This window comes from Schistocerca piceifrons, chromosome 1 (genome assembly GCF_021461385.2).
Source record: "Schistocerca piceifrons isolate TAMUIC-IGC-003096 chromosome 1, iqSchPice1.1, whole genome shotgun sequence".
NCBI classification, from domain to species: Eukaryota; Metazoa; Arthropoda; class Insecta; order Orthoptera; family Acrididae; genus Schistocerca; species Schistocerca piceifrons.
In genome coordinates this window covers 1,094,710,982-1,094,725,550 of record NC_060138.1, presented here as the reverse complement: position 1 = coordinate 1,094,725,550, position 14,569 = coordinate 1,094,710,982, and the positions used below count along the sequence as shown (strand labels likewise).

General features: G+C 43.0%; 1 protein-coding gene across 6 annotated transcripts in view; it reads left to right on the top strand.

Annotated features, from left to right (window-relative positions):
- LOC124775714 (sorbin and SH3 domain-containing protein 1) overlaps positions 1-14,569 on the top strand; it is a 1,093,224-nt gene that overhangs the window by 166,823 nt on the left and 911,832 nt on the right. The window contains exon 1 of one of the 6 annotated variants that reach the window (XM_047250566.1): positions 1,696-1,742. The exons of the other annotated variants lie outside the window; for them this stretch is intronic. Within the exon in view, the coding sequence (XP_047106522.1) occupies positions 1,731-1,742 (12 nt within the window). The 5' untranslated portion in view covers positions 1,696-1,730. Of the gene's footprint in view, positions 1-1,695; positions 1,743-14,569 lie in introns of those variants that run through there. 6 annotated transcript variants of the gene reach the window in all.

Here is a 14,569-nt window from a genome sequence, read left to right as displayed (position 1 = left end):
AGTGTGGGATCCGTACCAGATAGGGTTGATAGAAGAGATAGAGAAGATCCAACGGAGAGCAGCGCGCTTCGTTACAGGATCATTTAGTAATCGCGAAAGCGTTACGGAGATGATAGATAAACTCCAGTGGAAGACTCTGCAGGAGAGACGCTCAGTAGCTCGGTACGGGCTTTTATTGAAGTTTCGAGAACATACCTTCACCGAAGAGTCAAGCAGTATATTGCTCCCTCCTACGTATATCTCGCGAAGAGACCATGAGGATAAAACCAGAGAGATTAGAGCCCACACAGAGGCATACCGACAGTCCTTCTTTCCACGAACAATACGAGACTGGAATAGAAGGGAGAACCGATAGAGGTACTGAAGGTACCCTCCGCCACACACAGTCAGGTGGCTTGCGGAGTATGGACGTAGATGTAGATGTAGATGAATGAAATTTTCACTCTGCAGCGGAGTGTGCGCTGGTATGAAACTTCCTGGCAGATTGAAACTGTATGCCGGACCGAGACTCGAACTCAGGACCTTTGCCTTTCGCGGGCAAGTGCTCAGTTTGAAAGGTAGGAGACGAGGTACTGGCGGAATTGAAACTGTCAGGGCGGGTCGTGAGTCCTGCTTGGGTAGCTCGGAGGTAGAGCACTTGCCCGCGAAAATCAAAGGTCCCGAGTTCGAGTCTCGGTCTGGCACAGTTTTAATCTGCCAGGAAGTTTAAAATCTCCCGTTTGGCGGTTCTCACACAAACAGCAAAGAGGGTACCAGATAGCTGACATTCCTGTAAGATGTACTGTTGCTCCTGAAAGATCTGTCACGTCACTCCGTCAGCAAATGTGGCTCCGGCATGATGTCACACTTATGCCGTTTACACATGTCGTCAGCTAACATCTCTGCCAGACATGAAGTGAGACATGGATTCCTCGAGGTGGACCAACTCCTTGGCTACCGCAGGCGCCAACATTAACTCCTCTCGACGTTTTCCTTGTGGGGCCTATAGAGATAGAAGAAGATCGCCTTGCACGAGTTTTGGCAGCACCAGAATTTATTCAGCACACACCAGGTTTGTGGACGTTGAGAGTGGTAACATGCGTCGCAGATACACACCTTGTGCAAAGAACAGCAGGCTCACCACATGCAGCAGTCCCTGTAGAGCGCACAAGTCAGAGATCGTTGTCTCCGTTGTGGGCGATAGCTTTGAAAGTGATCCGGTCTCCAAATTTATTTTACACTCAAACGGTACGTTTCCTTATATGGGTTATGAAAAGTTTTCCTACAAAGTCCCTTCTACAACCCATGAATATAATAGTAATTGTGAAACATATTGTACAAATGTTGATGGCTTACTTCCTATAACATTCCATATTTTCACTCCACACCTACTCGGTACGACCACAATGTTGATCACCACTGTGCGTCCTTCCAGTAAGGGAAGAATGGGAGGCTGGAAGAAATGTGTGTGTGTGTGGGGGGGGGGGGGGGGGGGACATAAGGTCGTAAAGCAGCAGTTAACTCGCAGTCCGTGCCTCGTTATAAAACAAATCTGTCACTGCTTGCTCCTAGTGTCGAAATATCGCCGGCACATGCGGCTTCGAGCGACACTGTATGTTTACGACGTACACGCTATCTGCGGGGGCGTAGCCCGCCATCTGGAGCCTGCTGCTCTCGACCCTGCCTGCCTGGTAGTTGTGTCAGCTGCGCGGTAGCGGACGTCGGCCAACACGGAGCGTCTCTTGGGCTGTATGGGAGCCAAGGTCAGTCTGAGCGTCCGCCGTACGCTGCTCTGTACAGTGTTCTTGCTGTTGTCTTCAGCCGCCGGGAGCTGGGGGTGCCACGAGCAGCGGAGAGCCGTTTTCAGCCTTTTTTTCTGTTAGTTTTTCGTTCTGCAATAGCTTCTTAGTGTGACTCTTCAGTTTCTGCCTTGATGTTGAGCAATTCTCCGTTGTACGGTCAGATATATGGCCAATGGGCGATAATTATATAACCGACCATTCCGCCGCCTTCAGGCATGTTGATGGACTCATTACGATTGAATGTAACCCTCGCATCAGTTTTTATTTTGGCTACTCTATATCAAACAGTTCGAAAGTCTTGCACGCCTACGTATCTGCGAACATTTGTGTGCTTAGAGCAGGGAGCAGAGAATGGTAGAATGAACCTAATGAAACTGATGGTGTCGACAATATTGTACTCTAGGCATTAATTCTAGTCTGTGTCAATCATCTTAAAGACTTGAACACAAACAGTTTTTCAATCGCATTCATCCAGCATACGTAAATGTGATGCAGTCAGAAAGTAGTAAGCAAAAAAGCATCGTAGTTTTATGTAAAAATGTAAGTTCCACACTCAGACTGTTCGAAGAAGCATTTTGACTCAGCACTACTTGGTTACCTCGATATGACTGAAAACAGTAGCCGGGTTTGAAAATGCTCGTCATAGACCGAAGTTAATTACCTGGTGTAAAATATTTTGGTACATAATTGGAATAAATAGACACAAAAAAGAACCTTTCTGGTTCACTCTGATGTGTTGCTGCAACATGCCACAGCTCGTGATAAATTAACTTCACGCTGAAATAAAAGCAAGACAACAACATTTTAAAAGTACTGGCGGAAGTAAAATTGTGAGGACGGGTCCTGAGTCGTGTTTGGGTAGCTCAGTTGGTAGAGCACTTGCCCGCGAAAGACAAAGGTCTGGAGTTAGAATCTCGGTCCGGGACACAGTTTAAATCTGCCAGGAAGTTTCAAAATCAGCGCACACTCCGCTGCAGAGTGAAATTTTCATTCTGGAAACACTTTTAAAGTAATCATCGTTGCCTGTAACTGTTAAAATTCTTTATTTGTAATTTCCACGGTTACAGTCTAGCCATTTCAAGTGGACACAGCGAAAATTTCGTGCTGCAGCAGATGCGAAATCTTAAAAGCCTGAAGTTTTCGCTACGTTCCACTGCAAAAATAGCTAAATTTCAACCATCCATTTCATTAATAAAAATTTTTAACTGTCAGAAGCGATGATGATGTCATTTACAAAGATTTACATGATCTTAAACCCCACTCAAGAAAAACTGAAGCACTAACAAAAATATGCAAATGTTCACACATGTTTGAAATCAGAATCTGCTGCCCAGAGTAACATTCATTACGATAGGGTATACATGCTATCCTGTGGGGGCGATCGGATGGCTGAAGATGAGCACACTTCGTACGTCGCTATCGCAGCGTAGACTTATTATTCCAAAATTACCGGTTTCAACAATCTTATGCTGTCATCATCTCATCTTATCGGCCTTGTTATAAAATTTCCATATTACATTACAAGTCTTTCTTGCTTTGACTTCATGTAATGTAACATGGCAGACGGCGGCAGCTTAAGACTGTTGAAACCGGTCGTCTTGGAAAACTAAAAGTGTCTACACTGCCATCGCGTTGTACGAAGTGTGCTCGTTTCTCTTCATTACAGTGTTTCTTCTCGCTGTATCTCGTAACACGCTTACATCTTAATTGGTGTGCTATTCACAACGTTACTGTTCCATTCTTCGACGGTGGTCTCCCGTAGGTCGTCCAAAGTGTGAAGAGAGTTCTTGTGACGACGTCCTGCAAGCTTCATCTGCTCCCAGGCGCACTCAGTCGGGTTTATGTTAGAGAGTACTGCATTGCCTTCCCATGCAGTTGACTCCCGCCTTCTTGAGGAAGATGTTCATGTGGTGCGCAGAGTGAGCTCGTGTGTTATATTCTTGAGAGACGAAACCATCACTGAAAATACATTGGAGGATCTTGTCCCGATACTACCACCTCCCTGCTAAACTCGTGGTCCTGTATGGTTGACACATGTTTTATTATGTCGCCACTTCCACAATTTTCTACGACGATTGTAAGGTATCAGGCAAATCCAACACCTTCCATGAAAACCCTGACATGATAAGCAAATCCAATAGTATGTCACATAGCTCCGAATAAATCGTGACATTAAATTAACCAAAGTAATACGAGTAACGAGTGAGCAAATGGAATACCACAGACTAACACAAGAATGCCCAAATGCATGTCATACCTTCCCACCGTGAGACAGACGCAGTTCCAAGGGGAGAAACGAGAACAGAAGCCGAAAGCAGAACCGTGTTAAGTTAGAAGGCCCTACGATAAGGGACAGACACCCACCTCGCCAGCTAACCGCTAGGACCATCCCCCAGCCCATGTTAAAAGCTAGAGCTCTCCAGAAGAACAGTATAGATCTTACGATAACACAAAAAGGGCCACCCCAACCGCAAGTTTTAGCGTGAGACTTTTTCGCGTCTCTGTTACGTCAGGACCACCCCCCAGCCCGTGTTAAAAGATAGAGCGCTCCAGAAGAACAGTATAGATCTTACGATAACACTAACAGGACCACACCAGCTGCAAGTTTTAGCGTGACACTTTTTCACGTCTCTGTTACGTTGCAGACTTTAAAAACATTGCCCCACCACGAAAAGTATAACGTTTCTCATTGGATAGACAGAATTTTTGTAGGCGGAGCTTAAGGTTAACATTGAGACCCTGATTGGTCAGATGAAAACACAGCCAGATAGTTTTTTTAAAACCAACTTCGGTAAATTGTAGTAAGGAGAAGTTAGGAGAGAGTTGCTTCCGAGACGGCGAGGTGAGAGGAACTGTGCTGACCACCGCCCCCTGACGAACACCGACAAGGTAATGAAAGCACGCGATGCCGCGTAACAGCGCATAAAGCTTCACTCAGAACTGCAGAAGTCTCATCTGTTAAACCCCCTTTTTGCGTAATACTAGTGTCGATCGTCAATTAAAGCTCATGGTATTCACATTTGCTACGTAAGTTAAAACCTGAAACGCGATGATTTTTCTGTTGTATAATTATTGAGAAGCCACATCAGCCACTGTAATTTACAAGTTAGATAAGTAATTAAAGATAATTGAGGGTCACTGTAGACCATTTTGATAGTTTTCTCTTTCGTGAAACTTAATTTAAACCTAGATTATAGATGTGATATGGCATAGGTCATCCTTCAATCCATTGTAGAACTTGGAAACCCATTCAGGGAATATTCGTTCACATTTTTGTTGAACGCAGTTGGTTTTTATCATCCTATATTAAAACATGTCCTTTTAGTAATAGTGCAATTTATAAACATTGTTTTGTGAGTAGAATAAAATTTCCAATGGTAAACTTAACTGCTTTTTCGACGTTATTTTACCAGCTAACTAAAAATAGGAAAGCCTTGAACCCCTTCCACTAAATTTAGTTAGTATTAAGATTCTTTTACAGGGAGTGCAGTGGAGCTGACGCTGAAATCATTAGGTATTTCGTTATATCATCGCTAGTCTCACTGAACTCTTCTGAACTCTACATGTCATGTGTGGTCTGGCGTCTCCTTACCAGCAACAGGTCCCAGGTTCAAACTAGTCAATTCCCTAAAAAACACGCTCAGAGCGTCGTTGCGCGGAAGTGGTAGGGAGACACGATATAGAACAAACCGACACCACGCAGAATGTTAGACGATCATAAGAAGTCGTAGCAATTCTGCACTCGTTCGTAAAGAAAAACCGACGCCATTGATCAAGACTCGATTCCAGGTGTTCTCCTGCGAAACCTTTTCGGGCTCGGCGGTGATGGTTTGTACTGCCGTTCTTGATAGACTCCTCGCCACACTGTACGCTTGGAGATGGTTCCGTTCTTTCTAAGTCGACGCAGCATTCCCAGCCTCCGAAAACGCAGCCCGTTGTTCTGTTGCATTCTCCTTCATGTACCTGTTGGTGTGGTCTTCAGTCCGAAATATTATGATGCAGCTCTTCATGTTAGTCTATCCTGCACAAATCTCTTGATATCCGACAAACTGTTGCAGCCTCATCCATTTGAACATGCTTACTATATTCATGCATACACACACAAACGTTCACTCTCTCCCTTCCAATATCAAGTTTACAATTCATTGCTGCCTGAGAACGCATTCTATCATTCGATCCCTTCTTTTAGCCAAGTTAACTTCATTTATCAGCAGTTCGGTTTGGTACCTTATCATTGGTTATGCGATGTACTCGTCTTATCTTCAGCATTGTTCTACAACGCTACAGTTTAAAAGTTCCTAGTCTCTTCTCATCTGAGCCGCTGCTCATCACGTTTTTCACTTTCACACAAGGCTACAGTCCAGGCAAATACCTTCAGAAAAGACTGCCTAACACATAAATTTGTATTCGATGTTCACAAATCCCCCTTTTCCAAAAAATACTTTCCTTGCTGCATCCAGTCTGCATTCCACGTCCTCTCTATTTCAACCATCATTACATATTTTGCTTCCCATATAGCAAAACACGTCTCATACATTCAGTGTCTCAATTTCCTCAGCATCACCTGATTTTATTCGACTTCATTCTATGGCCCTTGTTTTACGAGGGCTGTTCGGAAAGTAAGGAACGATAGGACGTGAGATGGAAACCACAGTGAAAATCAAAAGTGTTTTATTTGCAACGGTTAACAACACCCTCCAGCTACTTCTCTACACAGTCGCTGCTCAGACTTAGACATCTGTCTTAGCGTTTTACCAACTTTTCAAGTCCCTCGCTATAGAAGACAGCCGCCAGTGCTTTTCGACAATTTTCTACTCTGGACTGCAGCTGGTTGCCTGTGTCAAAATATTGTCTTCACAGCCAGCGGTTCATTTGAGCAGAGATGAACCTCAGGGGTAGCCAATTACGGGCTGTATTGGGGGTGATCAAACGCTGCAGGAGCATCTTCATTGCCCCTGCAGAGTGCGACCAGGAATTGTCGTGTAGAACGAACCGCATGACAGTTATGTTATGTGGATTGCATAGCTTCAGGCGAAATCTTTCACCAGGCCCTCATACTTGGCGGGAGACGCTAATTTCTAGCCATCTTAACGTTCTTACTGTGAGCTCAGAACTGAAAACAGTGAAATGATAAGATCGATGGGCATACTAGTCACAGTGCCCAACGCGTCTGTGCCAAGCTGCATCAGATTTTCGTTGGATTTTCCGTTTCGTGACCGATCGTTCCTTACTTTCCGAATAACCCTCGTAATTTCGCTACGTTTATCTTATAACCTCTTTTCAAGATATTATCCACTCCATTCAACTCCTAATCAGACACTAGCTGTTCTGTTCAGTCGTTCTAACAAATCCTTTTACAAATCCTTTGCTGTCTCCGATAGTATTACATCATCATTCATGTCCTTCGAATCTTGAAACTGTAGTCTCATTTCTGCGAAGTTGTAAATAACTTTTTTCTCCACTTACTTTATCCTTGCTGCTCTCAAAATTTGTCGTCAAATTTTCTTTCTCCTGCTGGGCTGTTGCTTCGCGACCCATTGCCAATATCTATGACAAAAAGTTGGTACCTGTGGGTTTTGTCCTTAGAAGATCTTTGCTTGCCGATATATATATAGGGGGTTCACTGGCCCGAGAGGGACGTACGAAGTTTGGGGATTGGCGGTAGCGTTGCAACAGGAGGTGGTCAGGAGGTCCGAGCGGCCGAAGCCACGAGCTGCGCAAGGAGGGCCTGAGCAGAGCGAAGTTACCGGAGTACTTCACCGGGATCAGCTAGACTACAAGCAGCAAGCCGACATCCCATCGGTCGGTTGGGAACATTAGTGTCGGCCGACCGCTCGTGTCGTGGCTGCCCTCTTCTACCTGGCTTTCATCGACAACACTCAGTAACCACCGCGACGCATCGTGGATCCATGCTGATAAAGGGGAGTAACATTCTGTAATCCTCGTGGTGATTCGCTTCTTTGTCTCCCTGGCCTCATTATTTTCTGATTTGTTTCCTGCCCTCAGAGTTTTACTCGTTCGGCTCTTTGGTCGTAAATATAGGCCGTAGTATTGTACTAATAAGACACTAGCTGCCGTTTGAAAATTTGTCCCTCTGTTATATTTCCTTTCCTTTCTGGTTTGTACCCGATCATTAACGTTCTACCGAATCAGCTCCTGGTCGTAAATACAGCCGCAACAGTTGTACTACTGCATAGGCTGCCGTTAAACAAAAGAGGGAACTTGTGGTTAGATTTAGCTGTTAACCGGTTCAATTATTTGATTGCAGTTGCATTTCTCAGTCATTAGCTATAATCTGAACAACCTGTTGTATTAAGCTGTTCGTTTTAGTGTTTGAAAGACCGAGTCATTATTGTTGTATTTTAGCTGGATCTTGTGATTCCGCCGAGTGAGTTCTCTTGTAATAAGTGTTCACAAGTAATGTTTTAAGACGTTCATTCAGAGCGATCTTAATAACTGACAATCAGTTTAACTTTGAAAATATTAACAGCTAACTGTCACCAGGTATTTAGTCAAAATAAAACTGTCAGAAGAGATTGGTTGGGATCCAGTCGCACCTTGGTTGCCGATTGAAATTAAGAGGTTGATTGCTTTCAAGTAAGCCTTACCATTGTCATATTGTTTGCTAATCTGTTTAACCTTTAAGCACAGGTGCGTATCTTAACAGCGAACCTTTCGACATACAGCTTTCAAATTAAAAGTTAAGTCATCTCTTTTGAGTAATTGAATCATTCTTGTCATCAGTGGTGTTTATTAGTTTTCATGTGTTGGAGAAGGGCATTTAATGAGACAGACTGTGTCCAGCGTGGTACTAAACACCGCTGTTTCACCCGATAAAGGGTGGGCTGCAGGTCCGGCCATCTTGTAATCATTGTCATATTGTTTGCTGTGTTGCGATAGTGCACTTCAGATTTCTATTGCAAAGATTAAAAGCTTAATGAACTTAAGGTTTAAGGTCTAAAGAATTTTGTGAATTGGTTAATTTTGTTAAAGAAAATTTTATGGTTAAATTCTTCGATTGTCTGTAAAGCACAGTTTACATATTGTTAAAGAAACGGGTTTTGTGAAAAGAAAGTTACATAGTTGTGTCCTCCCTTCCACGTTTTCCTTAACTGCAGTAAGTACCACGTATGATGGCCACCAGCACAGTTCCTGTAGTGTAGATATCTGAACCTCTGGTTGGAGACACCGCATATGGAGTGTACCAACCCCTGGACAGTTAATGGACATAAAGTAAGTGAAAGTGGAGAAGTTTAAGAATGTTGAGAGGATTTCTTGGTCGTCACTATGGTGAAAGTTGTAAATCCTCCCCTCCAAGCCATAGTTTTCTGGGAGCAGAGAGGGATGTTAATCAGCCGTGGAGTCGGTGCCAGGACGCTTGGCCGAGAGGTCACATGGAGAGAGAGAGAGAGAGAGAGAGACAGCCTGGTCGCAGTACGGCAATTTGCACTGAATGGATAGAGTAAGTGTCACCGTTTCAGAAACAGCGTTGTTTTTACTCTTAGCAGCTCGCAATTTGCGAGGTAAATTTTGCAATTTTGTGTTGCTTTTTCAATGTCTTTACATGTTTCGGTCTTAGATCCAATTTTAACTTGCGGTTTTCGAGCTGCACGAAGTTTGGAAAGCCAATTGCGATTCCATAGCACTCTTCTGTTCAATTATCTGCCACTTATTAACACAGAAATGTATCCCTAGTGATCTTCGCTCAAACCATCATTTAATGTAATTTTTGACACATGAACGTGCATTCAATTACGGATAGTGATTATGTTGGATTTTTGCTAAGAAAATTTGTCTCTTAGCAGAGCATTAAATAAGAAACTATTCATAGATTCATTTCGGAGAAAATATTCCCAGTTTAGGGAAAATAAATCGAGTATTTAAAAGAATTTATTTGTTTCACTCCTTATCTTTATTCCTCCAACAATCAGGTCAAGCGACACACGATTAAGAAATATGACCGATTTATTCTGCATAACTGAATTGTGCTCTTACTGTGGCGACTTCCTGTAGCAAATTTTTGTTAAAATTTAAGCTGGTAATAGCGAGTACTCTGTTGAAGAACTGCGAGAGGAGTTGAAAAATGTCTAGTGATACGGGAAGATTTCAGTTAGATTACTTCATGATCAGACAGAGATTCTGAAATCAGATACTGGACTATAAGACGTACCCAGGAGCAGATATAGACTTGGATCACAATGTAGTAGTGATGAAGATTAGGCTGAAGTTTAAGAGGTTAGTCAGCAAGAATCAATATGCAAAGAAGTGGGATGCAGAAGTACTAAGGAATGACGAGATAAGCGTGATACAACAGCTAGGAATAGCTCAGTAGGTAGTACAGTTGAAGAGGAATGGACATCTCTAAAAAGTGCAGTCACAGAAGTTGGAAACAAAGCCATAAGTACAAAGAAGGCAACTCCCAAGAAATCATGGGTAACAGAAGAAATACTTCAGCTGATCGATGAAAGAAAGAAGTACAAAAACATTCAGGGAAATTCAGAAACGCAGAAATACAAGTCGCTGAGGAATGAAATAAACAGGAAGTGCAGGGAAACTAAGACGAAATAGCTGCATGAAAAATGTAAAGAAATCTAAAAAGAAATGACCGTCAGAAGGACTCACTCAGCATATAGGAAAGTCATAACAATCTATGGTGAAATTAAAAGCAAGGGTAGTAACATTAAGAGTGCACGGGAATTCCATTGTCAAATGCATAGGAGAGATCAGAACACTGAAGGCCTCTATGAGAGGGAGGACATGTTTCATGACGTTATAGGAGAAGAAACAAGAGTCGATTTAGAAGAGACATGGCAACCAGTATTAGAATCAGACTTTAAGAGAGCTTTGGAGGACTTAAGATCAAATAAATCAGAATGGATAGATAACATTCCATCATAATTTCTAAAATCATTGGGGGAAGTGGCAACAATATTATCCACGTTGGTGTGTAGAATGTATGAAACTGACGACGCACCATCTGACATAAGAGAAAATATCATCCACACAATTCCGAGGACTGCTAGAGCTGGCAAGGACGAGAATTCTCGCACAGTCAGCTTAACAGCTCATGCATCCAGGTTGCTGACAAGAATATTTCACAGAAGAATGGAAAAGAAAATTGAGGATTATTAGATCACTTTGGCTATAGGAAAGTAAAGGCACCAGAGAGGCAATTCTGATGTTACGGTTGATAATGGGAGTAAGACTAAAGAAAAATCAAAACACGTTCATAGGATTTGTTGACCTGGATTGGTGCAAGATGACCGAAATTCTGAAATAAAAATTGGGGTATGCTACAGGGAGAGACGGGTAATATACAATATGTAAAAGAGCCAAGAGGGAATAATATGAGTGGACGACCAAGAACGAAGTGCTCGGATTGAAAAGGCTGTAAGTCAGGGGTGCAGCCTTTCACCCCTACTGTTCAATCTGTGTATCGAAGAAGTTATTATGGAAATAAAAGAAAAGTTCAGGAGTGGGGCTGAAATTCTAGGTGAAAGAATATCAATGATACGATTCACTGATAACATTGCTGTCCTGAGTTACAATGAAGAAGACTTACATGATCTGATGACTGGAATGAAAAGTCTAATGAGTACAGAATATGGATTGAGAGTAAATCGAAGAACGACGAAAGAAATAAGAAGTATCAGACGAGAGAGATGCGAGAAACTTAACATCAGGATTGATGGTCACGAACTAGATGAAGTTAAGGAATTCTACTATCTACGCAGCAAAATAACGAAATGACGAACGGAGCAGGGAGGACATTAACAGCAGACTGGCTAAAAGGTCATACCTGGCAAAGAGAAGTCTACTGATATGAAACATAGGCCTTAATTTGAAGAAGAAATTTCTGAGAAAATACGTTTGGATTTCAGCATTTTATTGTAGTGAAACGTGGACTGTGGGAATACCTAACAGAAGAGAATCGAATCATTTGAGTTGTCGCCCTGCAGACGAACACTGAAAATTAGGTGGATTGATAAATTAAGGAATGAGGAGATTCTGCACAGAATCAAAGAAGAAAGAAATATGTGGAAACACTGACAAGGAGAAGGGACAGGATGATAGGACATCTGTTAAGGCATCAGGGAATGACTTCCACGGTACTAGAGGGAGCTTTAGAGGGCAAAAACTGTAGAGGAAGGCAGAAATTGGAATACATCCAGCAAACAAGTGAGGACGTAGGTTGAAAGTGCCACTCAGAAGTGCCAGTCAGAAGACTGATGACTCAAAAAAAAATTACGTTCAGACCTACTTTCAAACTTGTTCTGTTAAATTCTTCGATTCGTTTTATGTGCACTGTACAGGGATAGCAGCCACACGAAGTTTAGGGGGGGGGGGGGGGGGGGTTCAAGGAGGAGACCAGACAGCGAGGTCATCGGTCTCATCGGATTAGGGAAGGACAGGGATGGAAGTCCGCCGTGCCCTTGCAAAGGAACCATCCCGGCATTTGCCTCGAGCGATTTAGGGAAATCACGGAAAACCTAAATCGGGACGGCCAGACGCGGGATTGAACCGTCGTCCTCCCGAATGCGAGTCCAGTATGCCACACGAAGGTAATTCAGTTATGTGCCATTAAGGTTTTTCCTCCTTTTCCCTTGCTTAAGCATCATCAAACCTCCTGTACGGAGAGTACATATGGTGGCATGAAATCTGCTAAACGTGACAAAATATTTGATCACGCGAAAATCCACAACTCAGGAACGCATTAATAGAATAAAAATCTGCTTCAGTTGTCAGTAATTTTCGGTCCTGTCATAAGTAGTTACTGGCACCTGAAGCAGAGTTTTATTTTATTAGTCTCCTTCCCTGACTTTAAATTCTTAATTTCACGATGTTCTGACGAGGTCTAATGGAAACTTGTATCGTCCAACGTACAGAGGGGTTTTCTCCTATTACTGACTTCTGTGGTTGCAGAGGGACTTCGTAAAGGGAGTTTGAAAGAGGAACCCATATCCGTAAATGCACCGTTTGGGTCACTTTCAAACTTCTCTCTTCACGGTACGCACTTAAACTGAGCAGAGGTCGACGACGTCAGTCCTTGTTCTACCATCATTCAGAACGTTCGTCCGAATGCAATAACAGCTACGAGAAACTGGTGCGTTTACCACTTGGAGGGTTGGCTGTGGTGCTCCACGGACGCACCGCACTGTAGACTTTGAAGAAGACGTCTTTCGTCACGTAGAGTAGCACCCGACGATAGGTACTCGAACTATGGGCTATGCCATGGGCTGCTGTAGAGCACACGTGTCAGAGCTGTGTGCGTTCCATGAAGCGGGAGATATGAAAGTGATCCGATCTTAAGACTTATTTTACATGGAAAATATGTTCAAATATATGTGAATTCCTAAGGGACCAAACTGCTGAGGTCATCGGCCCTAGACTTACATATTACTTAAACTAACTTATGACTGGAATACTCTCATTCAAATTCTAAAGGTGGCAGGGGTAAAATACAGGGAGCGAAAGGCTATTTACAATTTGTACAGAAACCAGACGGCAGTTATAAGAGTCGAGGGACATGAAAGGGAAACAGCGGTTGGAAAGGGAGTGAGACAGGGTTGTAGCCTCTCCCCGATGTTATTCAATCTGTATATTGAGCAAGCAGTAAAGGAAACAAAAGAAAAATTCGGAGTAGGTATTAAAATCCATGGAGAAAAAATAAAAACTTTGAGGTTCGCCGATGACATTGTAATTCTGTCAGCGACAGCAAAGGACTTGGAACAGCAGTTGAATGGAATGGACAGTGTCTTGAAAGGGGGATATAAGATAAACATCAACAAAAGCAAAACGAGGATAATGGAATGTAGTCGAATGAAGTCGGGTGATGCTGAGGCAATTAGATTAGGAAATGAGACACTTAAAGCAGTAAAGGAGTTTTGCTATTTGGGGAGCAAAATAACTGATGATGGTCGAAGTAAAGAGGATATAAAATATAGACTGGCAATGGCAAGGAAAGCGTTTCTGAAGAAGAGAAATTTGTTAACATCGAGTATAGATTTAAGTGTCAGGAAGTCGTTTCTGAAAGTATTTGTATGGAGTATAGCCATGTATGGAAGTGAAACGTGGACGATAAATAGTTTGGACAAGAAGAGAATAGAAGCTTTCAAAATGTGGTGCTACAGAAGAATGCTGAAGATTAGATGGGTAGATCACATAACTAATGAGGACGTATTGAATAGAATTGGGGAGAAGAGGAGTTTGTGGCACAACTTGACAAGAAGAAGGGACCGGTTGGTAGGACATCCTCTGAGGCATCAAGGGATCACAAATTTAGCCTTGGAGGACAGTGTGGAAGGTAAAAATCATAGAGGAAGACTAAGAGATGAATACACTAAGCAGATTCAGAAGGACGTAGGTTGCAGTAAGTACTGGGAGATGAAGAAACTTGCACAGGATAGAGCAGCATAGAGAGCTGCATCAAACCAGTCTCAGGACTGTAGACCACAACAACAACAACAACAACAACTTATGCTAAGAACAACACACGCGCACACACACACACACACACACACACACACACACACACACGCACACACACACACTCACACACACACACGCATGCCCGAGGGAGGACTCGAACCTCCGGCGGGAGGGGCCGCGCAGTCCGTGACATGGCGTCCTAAACCGCGCGGCCACTCCGCGCGGCTTTACATGGAAACGGTGAAATTCCGGACACGTTTTCTTTATAAAACCTTACCTACAAAAGCCCCTCTACCACCCCGAGACTTCTGTAATAGGAATTTTGAAATACTCTGTATATCCTTCAGTATGACAGAATA